The 19913-nt window shown below is 46.3% G+C and overlaps 1 protein-coding gene across 3 annotated transcripts in view; it reads right to left on the bottom strand.

Annotated features, from left to right (window-relative positions):
* The window catches only part of SLC12A6 (solute carrier family 12 member 6), a 784900-nt gene that overhangs the window by 44955 nt on the left and 720032 nt on the right, over positions 1 to 19913 (bottom strand). For all 3 annotated transcript variants that reach the window (XM_078644820.1, XM_078644821.1, XM_078644822.1), the window contains one exon: positions 8112 to 8299. In XM_078644820.1, coding sequence (XP_078500946.1) covers positions 8112 to 8299 — 188 coding nt within the window. The remainder of the gene's footprint in view (positions 1 to 8111; positions 8300 to 19913) is intronic.

The raw sequence follows: 19913 nt of genomic DNA, 5'->3' as shown, positions 1-19913 counted from the left end.
AAAGGTTAAAAATCCGCCGGAACTTAGTAGGAAGAGATTCCTATGTATAGTTTTTGGTTTAGTCAACGTTGAAGGATACAGTGTTCCAAAATATTGTGCACCTAATCTTTGTTTCCCTTGAAACTTGATCTGCAACAAAAACTTTGTCAGTAAAAATAGTAGAAAGTGAAGACGAAAGGGAGGCAGCTAGAATAGCAGCTCAACTCCTAGCGGATGACACAAGTCTCCAAGAAAATGACCCGAATGCTATTTTCATTCCGGCAAATATAAGAAGATCTATAACTATTAAACTTATAGAAAATGGACTGACATCACGAGGTGGTACAGTCATATTCGTGGTAGAGGCCCATGAAAATCGGCAGACAGAGGTATTCTATTCATGGATACACTTTCCAGCAGCAAACGCTGTAACAAAAGAATTCCACTATTACAAAATAGAGGAACCTCCGGATGAATACACTCCTTTCGAGGACGTTGAAATCCCATTAAATTACCAAGAGCACCTGCTCTGGTTTAAAGGCGCCCTAAAACATAAAAATCACATCACCAGGCTCGGTCCACTAGGTATACCAGGAGCAATGTGGCCGGTTCTAGCCAGCTACACACCACATCCAGACGTTGACAAAAAGTCAGTCCCGGAACTTTTAGCTCAGCTAAAACTGCTAATTAAAATACATAGACAATTGGTCCAATATGTAATGCGGACTTCAACAGTCCAACCAGCAATTAACATTCCACAGCTGACCCCTCATCAGGGGAACACAAACAAAATTACACCACAGAACATACAATCATGTCTTGGTAAAACACCCTCAAAACGGGAACAAATTCCATTCTGGTTAGCACAAAAAATCACTCAAATAGAGGCAGTATTTCCTGATACTACACCTACTGAGAAACACAGAATTCTGACTATCTGTCTTCCAATGGGGATCGCACCACATGTGGAGGACTGTGACACTTGGGGCACAGTCTTTGCTTCCATTTACACAAAAACACATGGTGTTCCGTCCATGGCGGTTGTTAGACCTGGCATCCTTGGCGTGGTTTCCCCTGACTTTTTGATCTCTACCTCCTATGTTTTTTGACTCTATGCTGGATTACGTTTTGCTGGTTTAGATGCTTTGGGTGGGGGGGGGGGGGAGAGTGGAGATAATTCCTATATATAAAGCCATACCTGGTAACTATAGGCCAATAAGCCTTATAGATTAGATACAGAAAGTCGTGGCCAGGCTTGTTTTGGCCAAGGTCAAGGCCTGGATTGGTGCCAATACCATTCTTACCCTCCTCCAGGCAAGCTTCAGGGCTCATGTTAGCACAAGCGACCAGGTCTTTCGGTTTGTTCTTATATACTGGTGGATAATCACTCAGCAAGGGTAGCATGTATGCTGCTTTTGCCGAACTCAAATCCGCTTTCGACGTGGTCTCACGGAACAAATTGTGGGCGGTCTTAAAGGAGATGGGGATGCCACTAGACTTACTTTCCTTGATTGCCCGCCTCCATGAGGAAAACTATGCACAAATACGTTGGGGGCGGTAGGAAATAAGATAGATCACTTCCCCGTGCAAATGGGTGTTTGTCAAGGATGTGTGCTGGCTCCCACATTGTTCTCTCTCTTCATGAATGGAGTCACAAACTTACTTGATGCCACCCACACTGATGCTCCTGTTTTAGCTGGAAGAACAATGCCCAGCCTAATGTTTGCAGGTTACACGCTGATAATCTCCAAAACTCCGAGTGGATTGCAGCGTGCACTCCAACATTACAAAGAGTTCTGTCTCTTGCGAGGTCTTAAAATTAATGCCGCCAAGACGAAGCTCATGGCTTTTAACCAGCATTGATCCTTTAACGGGAAAATGATGATGGATGGGCGTCCTCTGGAACAGGTTGATACTTTTGTCTATCTGGGCATCAAACTGCAGAAGGATATGAAGTGGAAGCCACACATCGAAGTCATGGCACTAAAACATCGGCAGTTAGCTGGCACCCTCAGAAAGGGACTCAAAACCTATCTGACAAAGCCCCTTAGTCCAGCACTTTAAATTTATAACAGCGGTGAGCTCAATCCTCTATGGGGCTGAGCTGTGGGGCCTAGAGACCCTGTCTCAGCTCACAATCGCAGAGAATACTTTTCTGCGTGCGATCACCAGTCTTCCACAGAGTACACCCATCCTTCCCCTAAAGGAATATTCTAGGCAGGAAAGCTCTGATGGATCAGGCCAGGCTACGGACAATTCTTGATTGGCATAGAATACGGTGTACGCCGGAACTGGCAGCATATACAGAAAGCTTAAGGGACATTATTAATTTGGATTGTTTCCATAATATTAGCTGGCTGCGAGATTTGAGAAGTCTGATTATTAAAATGGGCTTATCATACCTGTGGGATTCCCTTTCTACTTCAATGTTCCAGTCAAAAAATTGCCTCAAAGAAACCAATTGGGAAGTGATTGCACATGAAGAGGTTAGGGGTCCATGACCCCACCTCACTCTCTGGGCTTTTTCCACAGATAAAACCATGCCCGAGTTTCAAGTCCTATTAAGATATCATTAAAAAGCCTCTGCACCGAAATCTTTATTTCCAATTCCGATCAGGATCTTTGCCCCTTTAGTGCTTTACATCCAAATGGTCTTCCACCGGGAACAATAAATGCCACGAATGTGCCAAACATGTAGAATCATATTCGCATGTGCTCTTGCATGCCCTGCTTATGCCGGTCCGCGTAAAGTCTGGCTGGTGCAGCTTTGTAAGAACGTGGGTATAAGATGACACAGCATAGCCCTGCGGAGCCTTTGCTCTGATCCAACACTTAGGTACGCAATCCTGGTGGCAAAACATTTGAGGTGGATGTGGCACATTCGTTCCAAGCAAATTATGGCTGGAAAATGAAAATGATAAAAACTTTTAACATCACGGAGTGGGCATAATGTGATCTGTGGGGCCCAACACGATTGCAAAGGCTTATGAGACTGTCTGGATTTTATGCTTTTAAACTTGTCATGTCATGTAATGTATCATATAGTGAAAGCTCGAATTGCTTTTCTTGCCATTTTGCACAAACGTTGTAACCTAGATTTTAACTTTTGGACTGTTTTTACCTTTTTATCTGTAATGCTTTTATGACTTGTATACTCGAATAAAGTTTCTTTGTTTGATAAGCTGCGCTATATAAATCTACAAATTATAATTATTAATTCTCAGTCTCTGTCAACTGCCTCATATGCCATGCTAATACAATGACCAGTAGTTCACTGCAATGAGGTTCCTTGGTTAAAGTGTACTAATACCCATAATACAAAAGACCCTAAAAGGCAACACCTTTCAAGAGTGAAAGCATTCTTCTTATGATAAAACGAATCATATAGAATCCAATAATTTCCATTTCTATTAAAGTGTGACAAACTTTTTAGAAGGGATGGTAAACGAGATCCAGAAATATCTAATCTTAATGCAGTCAGTCTTGAACCATGATCTACTAGATACATTGCTATATCATCTATTCCATGCACAATTTGCACAAACCACAGATTCAAAGGGTTGGAATGATCATTAACAATTTCATGACATTTGAGTATTTTTAATTAAAAAACAAAGACTACTAACACTAATAACGGTGGAAATAGTGGTGTCTTTAGACTAACATTACGAACTGGAACTGATTTGAAACTCAATAGGACTGTCAGATGCTGCTGCATGAGAATGGATTTAATATGTACATATATTATTTATTTTTACATGAAATAACATAAGAAATGAATGATTATTGTGAAATGAGGACTTTTTGATATACAAAAATTGACGTAGTATTTTCTCCCCAACACTAAGTATTTTTAAAGATATCTACCATGGTTTGCTGGCATAGAGGGTAGGAGCAGCACCTGAGCTTTATTACTGGTTAATCCAATATACTTTGACACTCCAAACTATCTCCCGGAGCCGAAATCACTCATGGTCGACCAAATTGCATCTGCTGAGCTTATCCGCCCTGCATTTAGGGATCCTACGAGGTGGTAAACAGTCAAAGAAATCGCCCAAAGGTACAGACAGTGCCACAACCTCAGCACTTCTGGCCCATCACTTGACCCTACACAACCCGGTTTGCTCTAGTACCACATGGAGGAGGTGTTGTCAGTCTGAACTAGCACAGGGCTGTTCCTGATGGAAGGCAGAAAAGCCTTGAGATCTAGCCAGATGGAGCACAGCTCCATAAGGCTGCTGGACCAGAGGCTTCACACCAGAGACCAGGGGACTCTAACCTTCACCTTAGCCAGGTAGCCTTCTCATCCCAGAGCTGAACCATTTGTCACCACTACAAGCTCTGGATGTCCTAGAGAAAGTGGTATTCATCCACCACTGAAGGCCTTGAATCCCCTTTTCTAACACCTGGATACTGTCTGAGAGGCATTCCCACTGCTGAGCACATTGAAGGCAGAGGGTCCATGGCAGAGCCCAACAGGATACAAAATGCAGCAGACCAAGAAGCCTCACAACTATCTGGGCTGGAACATAGGATCGAGTACAAAATATCAGGATCATATCCTGAATGTTACAGACACGCTGCAGGGGTAGAAATCTTTGAATGCCACTGTTTTCAGAACATGTCCTATAAAGGGATTCCTCTGCCTTAGCGGAAGGTGGGATTTTGGCTAGTTGATAGAGCACTCCAGGAAGGACAGTAGCCAGATGGTCATCCCCATGGGGTCCATGGCAGACTTTGATGAATCTACCTTCAATGGCCAGTTGTCAAGGTACGGGAATACATGAAACCCGAAACCTGAGAAAAGGGCGTTTAACGGGAGATGCTCCTTTGCCACAACATAGCTTAAAAACACCTACAGGACTGCAGAATAGCTACATGAAAGAATGCAACCTGCAGTCCTAAGGATACCATCCACTCCTCAGGATCTAGGGGTGGAAGGACAGAGGCAAAAGTGAGCATATTGAACTTTCTTTCTTCAGGAAGGTGATCAAGAACCAAAGATCTTAACCGCTTAACTGCGGCAGCAATTCCGCCGCGGTGCGGCGGTTTGATTAGGTGGGGGAGGGGGAGCGCGTCGGCCAACGGAGGTGCGCAGCACTCGCGATGGCCGTTGACCGACAGGCGCATGGAAGGGGTTAAATCGGCATGGGTCCCCTGAATTTTGTGGGTACCAAGGTGTAACAGGAGTAGCACCCTTTATCTCACTCCATCTCTGGGACTCTTTCTCTTATCTGTTTGGCAAGCAATGACTGAACTGCTTTGGTAATTATTGAGACATGTTCTGCTGAAGTCTGAGTGAAAATAGGAGGAACTGGGGGCATGATGGAGGGTTTGTCAATAAGGAAACAGTGTAACCTGTAAGACTCACTGGTCTGAGGTAGGTGCATGCCAGCAGGGAAAGTAAGAATACATTCTTCTCCCTATTGGCAGCAGGTGACTCCAAAGGGTGAATCAGAGAGGCCTGGCAGCAACAGGGAAAAGGCAGATGAGGACTGGCCTTCTTGATAGCCTTGTCCTCATGATGCCCCCTGGCACCACAAAAGAAGGGGAACCGGCTTGCTGAATAGGATGTTAAATCGGTCGTCTCTGACGATAAGCCAGGCTCTGGGAGAGACCATTGCGTTTACGGTATTGTTGATGGAACTGGCAGTCTTGGACAGTGAGCCAAAGGAGTGAGCCATAGCAGGACAATCCTTTAAATGGTCTAAATTTGAATTTGTTGCCACAAAGCCTGAAACCATCACAATTCATATCCATAATTTAAGCTTGCATAAACACAGAGAAACATACAGTGTTCATCCACGTGTGATTACGAATCACCACACTAGTGCCATGTAGTGTCCAGACCGGCCCGTAAAATTTACTTAACTGGATCCTGTCCATTATGGATGCCCTAGGGAAAAGGCACTTTGCAACTCCTTGTGGTGGGCAGGCAATATTTCACTCACAAATATCAGAGGGCATGAGTGTGTCTCCTAAGAAGCAGACCTCTTTGAGAGGCTGCAGAGCAAGACTAGTAGACCAGATCTCGCTCCTGTTAGGCATATTTGTGCTCCTTGACTCTGTCATGTGACACATAGGGTAGGCATTTGGGTTCACACTTTGCTGGCTGAAGCCTGTACTATGAGTCTTTCTGGTGTGTGGGGAGCTATGTTAAAAAGGCCTGATCACTCAGAGCTGGCATATGGCACCTAACAAAGGGGCGACTTACAGGCATGGTTGTCACTATGCCTACTTCTTTCGGGGCTTCTATGAAAGGTAGCAAAGGCTCTGAAGTTGAACGGCAAGGCTGCAAGATTTCTATAAGCAAATACGTTTTAGTTTCCACTTGGCAACTGTAGTTCCAACACCTCTATACCTCTACAAACCACCAACACAAAGGCGGTGCTTTCCTCTGTGAGGGACCCCAATAGGGAGTCCATCAGTCACTCGGGTAAGGTATCAAGGCCACTAGCAATCTGACGGTCTACAAACAGGCCAGCTTCAGTACAGCCTCCTCATCATGTGGAAAATTCTGACTGTGCTGAATTGCATCCAAGATTGAACTGAACAAGGCCTCAAGATAACTAAAATATTAGCGCCTTGCCAGAGGCACAGCTTGAGAATCTTCTAACAATGATAGGCTGTGCTTTAATGATCTTATAACGAGACACTGGCTGAAATTTAGATGAACTCCGCTCTGGATCAGAGACTGGCCTTTCGGTCGGATCAAGACTTACGGAGCAAGGGCGGTTGCTAAACCTTCGGGAATGAACATGGCCTTGGGCAAAAGAGTAGAAGCGTGGCCCTGGAACTGGCAAGAGCTGGGAAGAGACTTAACAATCCCAGTCTGCACCAAGGAAGGCACTGCTGGCAGAAGTCTGTCAGAGTCCTGATGCTCCAGGGGGACCTGGAATCATTTGAAAAAGCTGCAGCATTGCCTTCTTGAAGGTGTTTGCTTGCTGCAGACAAACATGGCCCAGAGAATTTGAAGCGCATCAGCTGCATCTCTGGAATGAGGTTGGATCTGCATGACTGGTGCAGAGTAAGCCCTTTTGCTTGATGACTGCGCAATGTCTCCATAGAGTGACAGCAGTGAAGGGGGAGCAGCCTCTTGTGTAGACTTCTTGTGCTTGCAGTGAGATTTGTCCTTCCACTCTGTAATGGTCTTACACAAAAATGGAGAAAGAGATTTGGACCTGGAGCAGGAACTAGTTTATGATTTGGAGCGTGACCGACCTCGTTTCCAGTACTTGGTGACGTACAACTTTGCCTCTCACTCCCGGATGGCCTTTGAATGAATCAGGAAGAATTTGATCCATGACTTTGAATAATGCGTGGATCTGAGAAACCAAAGACAGACATCATGCAGGTCCATAATTGATATGTACTTCATTCAGCCTGTAGTCTTTAGAAGAGATCTATCCCTACAACATTGTCACTTGAAACGAACCAACAAAGTTCAGGAGTGTAGCTTTAGATACATATCATATGCTGTGGAAAAAAGGAACTGATGCCAGCACCTAGGTTCTGGCGCCAATAAACATCCCTGCACTGTCAATTTTGAGGCAAGATGGTGCATAGGAGCACTTGCTGTAGACGTTTCTGGATTAAGTCTGGCACATGGGGGTATTCAAATAGTGAGGAATATGTAGTTAGAAGTAGCCAACAGACATATACCTCTTTATACTCCTGACATTCCATTGCTATACCCACACATCCCCTTACTTTATGCACTCCCACCATTAATCCGCAATACCCACACATTTCCATTTGCTATATGTGCTCACAAACTCTCCTGCAACACACAAAATCACCTTCATGCTAAATGAAAACCTTCATTCCTTTGCCAACCCATACTTCTTTGCAGAGTCAATGCCTTCATTGTGCTATGTACATCTTTTCTTCATTATATGCTCACTTCTCCCACTTTATCTATACCCCCATCCAATACCGGAAGTAATCACAAGCCCATTTACAATCCTGATACTCGCATTCAAAGCACACACCTTCTACCTGTTTTCCACACATCTCCTTCCTACTATTGTCACTGTGGTGTCACTACCATTTACAATCCTGCTGAGTCTACACTCTGCTCTTAAGTGATAATAAACAACAATAATTTCCAATTCACACGCATGCGCACTCACGGTCGTATGTTAAGTAGATCCTGGAAGCCTTCCAGTGTCTTTGCCCGGCTCTGTGCACGTGCAGCCAGGTACTTTTCCTTTGTCCAGGTCATGTGTACTTTTTCTTGGGTAGTTTCTGTCTCATCTTCCTCATCTGAGCCGATGCTCGTCAAGCGCAACATTGAATTTCTGTCCTTCACAAGCTGAGCCTGAATAGTAGAAAAAAGAACTTCAGTTTTCATGAATACAATTTACTGTAATGCAGTCATTACTCATAGTTGATAACCTTTAAGGGTCTCATTCTGGAAAACTTCACATTTGACAATACCTCATATGTTTGACTGCAAAAACCATTTGCATTTAATATTCACCCTTTAGATGGAAGAGTTTTGTATCTGCTCCGTTAAGGAATCAGTGTGCTTCACAGTCTCCGAAAATACAGTGATGTGAGGTCGTTCATTTTTCCAGTCTGTAAAGCAGATATTTCTTAAGTGTATGCTAGTTTTCACGATTTTTCAGGTGATGTCTTCTGATTTATTCAATATTAATTATCAAATTCCGTCTTCTATGGCAACAGGAGCTCTATTGTTGTATTCCCCTCCTCTCCAGGAGTAGTCTCTGCCCTACTCTTCTTACAGACATAATGCAGTCTCCTCTACATAATTATCTCTCGAGTGGTGAAAAAAATCTTGTAAGGACAACTCAGCAGTTGTGCACCCCTCCAGACTTTCACACCACTGAAGTGAGTGACATACGTCAAGTGATGCCTAAAGGCCAAAGTAAGCCTTATGGGGAAGATAAAAGAACAGTTTACCTAAAGGTTTAACTTTGGTAAGGGGCTAAGGAAGGTCTGCCCTTGGGATGTGCAAACAAATCCTGAAATGATCCCACCGACAAATGGTGGAAAAGCGGTCATTTCTGCTTCTGGACATCTCCAAGTGTTTGATGTCAAGTTATTTAACATCTAGAACACGATCTGCAACACATTCAATGAGGCAATACTTTTCACCTTTGGAGTTTCCCTTGACATTGAGAATTCATTGTTGATTTAGACTTGTCTCTAACATTCAGACATCCTTGATCATCAGGATCTCGCTCTCCATCAAGAGGTGCCTCGACATCCAGACCATTTAAGTCAGAATGCGCAGAAAAGGAATAAAGAATAACACTATCTCATCATCATCTCTGCATGATGACCTACATGCAGAGGTCTCGGATGCAAAAAACACTGCCCGGTCGGAAGGATGACACACCTGCACATCAGAATAAACAAAGAAACACCCCATAGAGGCTATCTTCCATAAATGTCATCCTAGTGCAGTGTCCCCAATTCCCTAATACATTTTCTTTAATTGACTCTAATACAGTTCTCCAGCATTGTTGCATTTCGAGGGTTACATTGTTGGAATATTCACTGCAGGTAAACATGGTAACAACCTTGGGGCAGGAATATCACGCTGAAGCTACTCTGGATTTATACCTTGCTTTTTTCAGACAGAGATGCCTTAATTTTCATGCAGAGGAGATCCGAAAACATGTAAACTAAAGTGGTGATCCTGAAATGTGGCTGGACTGGAGAAGGGGGTGAAGTCTTCTACAGCTTAATTCTAACAACAGTCTACCATAGGATTCCACATAAACAATCATAAATCAACAACTAGACCATGTCATCCAGTACTTTAGAGAAGTACTGAGCGATGACTTCAGCTTGTCTAAATCAGACAGTAATAAGTAAAAGTTTCTTTTGGAAAAAGAATTCAATAAAACTTACAATCAATAAAACAATCATTAATGTACAGTTTTTCAGAATTATTATGTCCAGGTAAAAATCTCTTCCAGCCTATTCCACTGCATCGTAAAATCGCTTTAAAAAGAATAAAAACAATGTATGTAGCACAGCAAAAAGTACAAATGCAGTTATGTGCCAAATAGCAACGAGTGGCATCCAACTAATTTCTTCTGGTCTAAAATGTAAGACCATTAATTTCCTTTATAAGCCCTACCATGAATAATAACAAAAACAATTGACCTGGAGTTTAGTCCTTGAGTGTGTAAAACCTTGTGCTGACTGAGTGTGTACAACAAATACAGAAAATCTGACAATGTTATCCAATGGGAGAAAATGCAGGTTGCATATAAAGTACGTTCTCGATACTTTTGTAATCCAGTACTGGGCTTCTAGGTCCAGCACTGGGGTCTCGACTTACAACAGGTGAGTAATTACGTTTCAGTAGTATGAGCGAATTTTAAAGAATATTTCAAGTTTTCAAAAGTAGACAGAAGAAATTTCATAAAAAAGCAGACAATGGATTCCTATGGAGAAAATACTGGTTACGGTTAAACCCGGTTCGGATTACTTTTGTGGTTCAATACTGGGCTACAAGGTACAGTACTGGATTCTCTCCTGATCACAGGTGAGTACTTCGGAGTTCGTTACTCGGCTGATTTTATAGGAATATTTTATGTTTTCAAAAATTCACACTTAGAAGATTTTTCAAGTCAAACCAGTCAGGCAGGTAAGTGAGTTACCGGTTTCCAGGTGGGTACTCGGCTGGTGAAGTTAAGGTTCTGAGCATAGACTCAGGGTTCTCCCAGGGTCAGGTAGGTACAGTTGGTTCACCCTCAGCGGCACAGGGGCAGCCGGGTGCAGAGGTAGTTAGGCCCAATGTTAACCAATGAGGGGCAGGGGGCCTTCGGTTGGTGGGTGCTGGCTAGCAGGCCACGCGGCTGTGGGAGCTGGGTTCCTGGTCACTTGCTCAGGGCAAATGGGGAAGTAGGATAGGGTAAAGGTTGCACTGTCAGAGGCACTCAGACGGCTGGGTGCAGGGTGCTTTTGAGCCGTCGGGCGCTCAATGTTATTCAATGGGAAAGGTAAAAAGGGAACAAAGGCTGCAGACTCGGGAATGGTGATTCCTCGGGAGCGACCACCACTTCGAGAGGTAAGTTGGGATCCTGGAGAAGAGGTATGTACTCCAAAGGGAGGCACAGGGAACCGCAGGGTGCTGGTGTGTCTTTGGGTGTCGGGAAATCTACCCTCAGCTGGTCGCGGTTGGAGGGGTCCCTGGTTCTGAGGCTGCAGGCATCGTCTGGTTCGTCGAGGAGGGTTTTTGGGCACTGGACTTTGGGTCCTAGTCGCCGGGGGGACGTCCTCGTGGTCTTGGATCACTCTGGCACGAGCCGGGCTCGGCGGGTTCAGAGTGGGCTGGTTTGGATCTTCCTGGCTGGCACTAGGAGTAGGGTTGTTGAGCAGAGCCTCTGCTTATGGGAGTCCCAGTCTTTCAGAGGGTCAAGGCAGTCAGGTCCTCTGGGCTTAGGCAGGAGCAGGTTACAGGATCGACAGGCCGGTAGGGCTGGGGCCAAGTCAGTTGGTGTCGTCCTGTTGTTAGCAGCTGCATGGCGGGTCTTCTTCTTCTTGATCTTCTTTATTCTTTTCTTATGGGGAGGTGAGGAAGGAACATGCAGGGTGCCCCTAAATACTAAGGATAGGGGCGTTATAGGTAGGGCAAGGGCAGGGACCAATAGGTCCCTGCCCTGGGGTGGGTACACCCCCTAGCCTGCTCCTATCCTGTGGGAGGGGGCAGGAGCCTAGCTGTGTTTGGGCAGGGCTCCCCATCTTCAAGATGGCCGGGGCCCGGGTCGTGCTTCACCTCGCCTCTCCCACCTGAGGGGTGGGGTTGGCACAGGCTGGCACACCCCCCTTCCTGACATAGGGTTTCCAGCCAGTCTCCCCACCAGAGTGGGGGTTTAGAACTGGTGGGGGCCAGTTGCGGAGTACAGCAAGTGGCATGGAGAAGCTCACAAAGGCGGCATGCCTTTGAAGCTTCCCCCGCCCATCATGGGGGAGGAGAAGAAATGCGTTACTTACCTGTAACAGCAGTTATCCAGTATTGGTATCTTTCATAGATTCACATGCCTGAATCATTCCCCGTCGTCGGGGTGGGAGTCCCCGGTAAATAATTATAGTAATGTCACATGGACATATACTTAGTACTAGGCCAGAGGCCTCACATTAGTAGCCTATCTAGGTCCTTATGTAAAAAGGACCAAACTTTGGCCAGTAGCCAATCAGCTCTTATCACCCTCCTGACCTTCCTGGAAGGAGCCCTTGTCCCTCAGATGTTCGTAAGCACCGTGCCAAGTAGTACCTACTGAGAAGACTTAGGTGAGCCCTTCCAGGGGAGGCGGGTGGGTTGCATGTGAATCTATGAAAGATAATAATACTGGATAACTGCTGTTACAGGTAAGTAACGCATTTCTTATCCAGTATTATGGGTATCTTTCATAGATTCACATGCCTGAATCAGAATAGCAAGCAATAATGAGCACATTTCTCACATACATCTTGAAAGACATAATAAACTTATCATAAGTTGTTACACAGTTTACATGATACTCACAACCTGATAAGAAATGTGCGGTAAATTACCTGGAAGGTGGGATGATAGGAAGAAGGCTCAGCTCTAATGAAATAGATGACGTAGGACAGCCTGTCCTACTGCTGCATCCTTCATAAGTTCAGAATCCAAGCAGTAGTGCTTGGTGAACGTATGCGGCGTCTTCCATGTCGCCGCTCTGCAGATGTCGACAATGGGTACCCCAGCAAAGAGCGCCATGGAGGTGGCTACCGCTCTAGTGGAGTGTGCTCGAACCTTTGAAGGCAGAGGATGGCCCGCCTGTTGGTGACAGAATGCGATGGCCGCTGAAATCCATCTGGAAATGCTCTGTTTTGTCAATGCTAGGCCTTTCCTGGGCCTGCTAAATGCAACAAACAATTGGTTAGACTTCCGAAATTGCTCAGTCCTGTGTATGTAGAATTTGAGACATCGCTTGAGGTCCAATGAGTGCAGAGATCTTTCAGCCGCAGATGATGGATTTGGGAAGAACGATCTCAGGACAATAGGTTCATTGAGATGGAAAGAGGACGGAACCTTTGGTATAAATTTTGGATTAGTCCTTAAAATGACCCTGTCATTCTTAAACTGGATAAAAGGGTCTTGCACAGAAAAAGCCTGCAGTTCACTCACTCTCCTTGCTGACGTGAGCGCCAGTAGTAGAGCCGTTTTCCATGACAAATATTTAAGATCTGTTTTGTGAATTGGCTCGAACGGGTGTTTCATTAGTTGAGCTAGTACCACGTTTAGTTGCCATGTAGGAGGTGACGTTCGTACTGGAGGGAAAGTTCTGAATAATCCCTTCAGAAACTGCTTGACCAGTCTGTTGGTCCATAGTGAAGCGCCACACGAAGAACGTCTAAACCTGGAGATGGCCGCCAGATGGACTTTTATTGAAGCGTGTGCCAGCCCTGAATTGGCTAGGTGGAGCAAATAGGGCAGAATTTGTGCTGGAGTAGAAGTGAACGGATGCAATTTCTGAGCCCTACACCACAAACAGAACCTTTTCCACTTAAGGGAATATGTCTTATTAGTACTTTCAGCCCGGGCCCGGGCTAGAACGACTCTGCATTCCTGTGGAAGATCTAGATTCTGGAACTCTCTGAACTCAGGAGCCAAGCCGATAATTTGAGAGATGTTGGATCCGGATGTTGGACTTGTCCCTGGTTCATTGTAAGGAGATGTGGGCATGTCCTGAATAGAATTGGAGGTTCCAGCGATAGAAGGTGTAGTTCTGTATACCAGTGCTGGCGTGGCCACGCTGGGGCTATCAGGATCATGGTACAACTCTCTGCTTTCAATTTCCGGAGAACCCTTGGGATTAGGGGAAACGGTGGAAAGGCGTAAGCAAAGGTCTTGCACCATGTCATCGAAAAAGCATTCCCTAGGGATCTTTTCTGGGGAAGCCAGCTTGCGTAACGTTGGCATTTCGCATTCATTTCCGTCGCAAAAAAATCCAGGTGAGGCTTGCCCCAACGGGAGAACACTGAGTCGAGCGTCTTCTGGTCGAGCTCCCACTCGTGGCAAATTGAGCGCTGTCTGCTTAGCGAGTCTGCCAGGATGTTGTCTACTCCTGGGACATACTCTGCCCGCAGAGAAATGTTGTGCTAGAGTAGCCACCTCCAAATTTGCTGAGATTCGCGAGACAACGTCTTGGATCGAGTACCTCCCTGTTTGTTTAGGTAGTGCATTGTGGTGGTGTTGTCCGTCCTCACAAGCACTGGGAAGCTCCTGATTCGGGGTAGAAATGCCCGAAGAGCTAAGCGTACTGCTCGTAACTCTAGCAAATTGATGTGGAGTCGTTTTTCTGCCACTGACCACTGACCTTGTACTTGCAATTCCTGAGGGAACGCTCCCCATCCTTCCAGTGATGCGTCCGTGGTTATGACATAAGGAGAGACTGGGAGTAGAAAAGGAAGGCCTTTGTTCAAGTTGTCGCCCAGAAGCCACCATCTCAGAGCCTTTTTCATGACCTGAGTGATCTTGATCCAGTCGTCGAAGGATCCGGTACTTTGGATCCACTGATTTGTTAAAGCTTCCTGTAGAGGTCGCATATGGAGGCGACAATGCGGAATGAGAAATATGTTGGAAGACATCATTCCTAGCAATGACTTGAAAAGTCGAACCTTGACTCTCTTTTTGGTCTGAATTTGGACGGCCAGGTTTCGCAGCTTGACCTGACGTTCCCTGGAAGGGAAGGCTTTCTCCTGTTGTGTATTCAATGTCGCTCCTAGGAAATTGAGACGTTGTGATGGACGTAGATTTGACTTTTCCTGGTTGAGCGTTAGGCCTAAGTTCTCGAAGAGACGAAGGCAGGCGGTAGAGGACTTGGCCACGCCTGTCCGAGTAGGAGCCTTGACAAGCCAGTCGTCCAGATAGGGAAAGACTTGATGGTGATGCTGGCGAAGGTATGCTGCTACCGGAGACAGACACTTTGTAAAGATGCGTGGAGCTGACTTTAGGCCAAATGGTAAAACTCTGAACTGGTAGTGCCTGCCTGCCACTGCAAACCTCAGGAATTGTCGATGACTCTTGTGAATGAGGATATGAAAATAGGCATCCTGGAGGTCCAAGGATACCATTTAGTCTTTCGAATTGAGTAGGTGTAATACCTCCTGAAGGGTAACCATACGAAAAGACTGCTTCTTGAGGTACTTGTTTAGGTTTCTCAAATCCAGTATCGGTCTCCACTGCTTCTTCTCCTTTTTTCTGATCAGGAAAAATCGGGAGTAGAATCCTCTCCCCTTTTGTTCTCGAGGAACTCTTTCCACTGCTTTTTTCTGAAGCATTAGCGAGAGTTCTTGTTGAAGTATGTTTAGATTTTTGTGTTGCGCCGGACATGGTGGATGTGGAGGAGGATGCTCCACAAACTCCAGAGTGTGTCCGAAGCGGACTAACTGCAACACCCAACGATCTGTAGTGATTTGCTTCCAATTGTGAAGGAAGTTGGTAATTTTTCCTCCAACTACGAACTTTGGAGAAGAGGTGGAGGCCAGCTGGAGAAAGCAGTCATTGACGTCTGTTATTGTCTTTCTTTCCTCCTCTTCCTCGAAAGGACGACTTGTTATATGAGGATTGTCCTTGTTGTTGTTGCCTCTGCTGATATTGAGGTTTGTACTGCTGGGAAGAATTATAAGAGGACTTGTAACCTTGATAGTTGCCACGAGACTGTTGTCCTCGACCTCTGGAGCCTCGAAAGGAATTCTGCTTGAATTGTAGAGTGCCTAGGGCTTTCGCCGTTTCGGTATCCTTCTTAATGCCTTGCAGCATGTCATCAATATGTTCACCGAAAAGGCGCTCCCCATCAAAAGGCATGTCGAGGACTTTGGCTTGCACTTCAGGCCGGAATGCTGTGGCTTTAAGCCAGCCCTGGCGCCTTAAAACTGCTGATCCCGCCAATTGACGGAACCCTGTGGAAGCAATATCCAGGGCCACCTCTATCATCTCTCAAGCAGAGCGTTCACCCTCCAGCAAAATCTTTTTAACCTCGTCTTTCTGGTCTTCTGGAATCGCCCCCAGATATGGGGCTATATCTGCCCATATCTGTCGATTATAGTAAAGCCAGAGAATTTGCAGCCCTGATTGATAGGGCGGACATGGAAGAAAATCTCTTGCCAATGGCATCAAGCTTTCTTCCTTCTTTATCAGGAGGAGCGGTCATGGTCGCTGACGGATTGCTGGACTTCCGCTGAGCGGCCTGAGATATAACTGAATCAGGTTTAGTTTGACCAGTCAAACATGCGGGTGCAGTGTCTGGGGCTTTGTATTTCTTTTCAAGTCTAGCCGGCACTGGAATGAGAGAGAGAGGAGTTTATTATTTTTTGTCCTTGCTCCCATATATAATCGATTACTGGAATGGAGCGAGCTGATCTCTTGAAGGGTTCTTTGAAATCATGAAGAAAACAGTCCTTCGTTTCCGATGCTATTTGGATGTTGAATCTTGCAGCCGCTCTTCCTACGATATTATGGAATCCCCCTAAGTCCTCAGGGGTTGAATCGTCCTGTACTTGGTCTGGGGATATTGGATCTGGGTTAGCATTATAATCAGAATCCATATCATCGTCATCATGTATTTCGCCTTCTTCATCCTGGGCCTCATCAATTCCCACTTCTTCCTCATATTCTTTCTCATCCGTAGAATTTTGAGGAGGAAATGTCTCTTGTTCCTGATGCACATCCCGCGGGAGAGGCCGCTGTCGATGTTTAGGAGTTGGTGTTTCCTGTGGTACCTGTACTCCAGCGGCAGGAGCAGATGATGGAAATCTTTGTTTATAATCTGAAATTAGAAATTGTAGGTCAGAAACAATTGAAGCTGGAAGGCACACCATAGGCTGAACAGTGGTATGCTCTTGAACTGATTCTTGAATTGTAATTTCCTCAAAATCTTCACAGTCCGAACTCTCATGAATTTTGATGTTGAGATGAGAGGGACTGGATGCTATGGGAAACATGGACTGATCTTCTGGATCTTCCGTGTCTAAAAACTGCGTTGGCAACAACTGTTGGACCTTGCTGGGTGAGGTCATCTCTGGTGTGACCAAACATGACGACATTTTGAAGTGTGTATATGTATACTTCAATGAGGGAGAGCCCTTGGAGTGTAAATTCTTTGACGCAGTGTCCGTTGATGGTGTAGCGTCTACTATTTTTGATGTTTCAGGTGTTTTCATTGTCATTGATGTTTTCGTCGACGACGTCCTCGTCGACGGCGGCGTCGACACTGTAGCATTCGACGACGACGATGCCACCGGCGACGGCGCCGTCGACGGTCTTGTCGTCGACGGTCCCGTCGTCGACAGGCCCGTCGACGGTGACGTCGACGACCTCGTCGACGACGGTGTCCTCGCCGACGAGGAACTCGTCGACGGCTGTATCTTCGTCGACGGTTGTGTCTTCGTCGACGATGGGATCTTCGTCGACGAGGAAGTCCTCGTCGATGATGGGATTTTCGTCGACGCTAGAAGCTTTGCCTTCGTCGATGATGAAGCAGACGTCGACGGGAGCGCTGTCAAAGGCGACGACGACGATTTTGTGACAGGAATGACAGAAGATATTGACCTACCCATCGTCGACGACGTGGTAGAAGTCGATGCCATGGAGAAAGTAGACGCCGTGGATGTCGAAATGGAGACTGTCGACAACGTCACAGGCAGGCTAGACGACATTATAGCAGGCTTTTTGAATTCTGTCATCTGAAGAGAAGGCTTGACCTTAGGATGACTCTCAACAGACTTTGGCTTCTTGTGAGGAGGCGCCACAGACTGATCTGGAGATGACTGCCCAGGCCTTTTTGAAGCGGAGTGGAAGCTCCTGAAGGAACACTCGCTCTCACCTGAGGAGACTACCTGCTCTTTGTTCTTTAGTCTCTGGAGCCACAGAAGCAGTCGCCCTTCCCTGTCCTTCAACGTCTTGACCGGGAGAGTGCGACAAATCTTACATTCCTTGGCAGAATGCTGAGGATAGAGGCAATACAGGCAATCTTCATGTTTGTCCTCTATATGTAACCTCATTTTACTACAAGAGGCACAGGGTCTAAAAAGCCCTTTTTTAGGAGTAGTAGCCATATTTACTACCAAAACTTGAAGAATAAAAGGATAAAAGGATAAAATCCAAAGATATAGGAAAAAACCTGAGCAGAGCTCAGTGGAGACTCCCTTCAGCACGACATGCGGTAGAAAATCTGAGGGACAAGGGCTCCTTCCAGGAAGGTCAGGAGGGTGATAAGAGCTGATTGGCTACTGGCCAAAGTTTGGTCCTTTTTACATAAGGACCTAGATAGGCTACTAATGTGAGGCCTTTGGCCTAGTACTAAGTATATGTCTGTGAGAAGTTGGCCTGATGTGCAGTGCTCACTATTCTAGTGATCACTATATATCAGTCCAAACAACCCTTATTGATGATTGGTTGTAAGTCAACCTTATAGACCAGCTATCCTAGTAGCATGGATACGAGCAGTCTAAGGCTAAGACTCTAGAGGGCGTGTTAAGCCAGCTGTTTTACCATCACATTACCCCTTGAACACCCAGTGAAAGGACACCACACAAGTGTTATGAAAATAAACAGTGTATTTATTAGAATCACAACAACCCTGTACTCTTTATGAGGACAGGGTGCTAAGCACACAACAAAACTCTTACGAAAATACTTTTAAGTTAGCACGTTACACAAATGCCCGAGGGGCACGAAAAACCATATACGCTAAAAGTGGAATGCGAATTACTAGCAGGTAAGTAACAGTTCTAATAGGCTTTGGAATCGCTAGGACTGGACTAGGGAATCGTTAGATTACTACTAGGAGGCCTAGGGGACTCGGGTGCAGAGTGTGCACTCTCACGCGGGATGCGGGACAAAGTCTATGGAAGCTAGAATTCACAAAGTTAGTGTTCACGGGCGAACCCGACCTGGTAGGGAGAAAACGACAGTGGATCCTGACCCTTGGATAGTGAGGCTAGGCTGGGACACCGGAGTGCCGAAGTTACCTAGCCCAGGGGCTGCAGCTGCATAGGTCTGAAAAGACGTCGGGGATCTCGATGCCGGACCAGGAGCCTGGAAGGAAGAAGTTGCTGGCAGGCGACCAGTGAAGAAAAGTTCGATGGATCCAAGCCTGGATCAAGGAAGAAGAAAACCTGAAAGCAGAGGGGACCAAGTTCTTGAATCACTAGCCAGTGATTAAGTGGGCACCAGGATGGTACCGGGCGAAGTCACCGCAGTCAGGTGAGTGGGCGCTGCTGGGCTCTGCAGTCTCTCGGACCAGGAGGCGTTGTCGGCGACCAGGATGGAGGTGCGAGCTGTCCCACGAAGGATGAAGTCGTCGGCGTCGAAGTTACCCAGGAGTGGGCAACAAGCCTTGGCTAATTCAAGCCCACGCGGTGGACTCAAAATGGCGTCTTGAGTGGACCAGGAGGGTCCGGGGTGCTCCTCTTTTGGAAGGGAGCAAGGGCCAGTCTGGAGCAACCAGACCAGCAGCAGAAATGTCGTCGGGCGTCGTCAGGAAGGCCACAAGCCAACGGGCTAGTAGCCAAACAACGCGGTGAGCAGCGGAAAGCAGAAGGGCCCCACGCAGATCGTGGAGATGCTGGGGGGCTGCTCTTCGGTGCTGGAGCTGCTCAGGGTGGGGGCTTCTCGGACCCCAAAGCACTCACCAGGAATTCACTCGGCGGGCTTGCTGGAAAGAAGTCGTGCAGTCTTGAAGATGGCCGGTCCCTCGAGGTCTCGTCGCACCCACGGTTCTCAGCTGGGCTGTAGAGGTGGGTAGAGGTCAGAGGGGCCAGGGAAGCCGGTTCTCGTCGAGCTGGGCAGTCGGATTCCGGAGGAAGGACTTGCAGCAGACCGCAGTGTTCTTAGATGGTGCCTGCGGATGCAGGGTGACTACTCCTTAGTCACAAGGGAGAAATCTTAGGAAGAAGTCTTGAGTTCCTTTCGCAGAAAGTAG

This window comes from Lissotriton helveticus, chromosome 5_1 (assembly GCF_964261635.1).
Source record: "Lissotriton helveticus chromosome 5_1, aLisHel1.1, whole genome shotgun sequence".
Lineage (NCBI taxonomy): Eukaryota > Metazoa > Chordata > Amphibia > Caudata > Salamandridae > Lissotriton > Lissotriton helveticus.
Note: the sequence above shows the minus strand (reverse complement) of the source record. Positions and strands in the feature narration are given on the sequence as shown.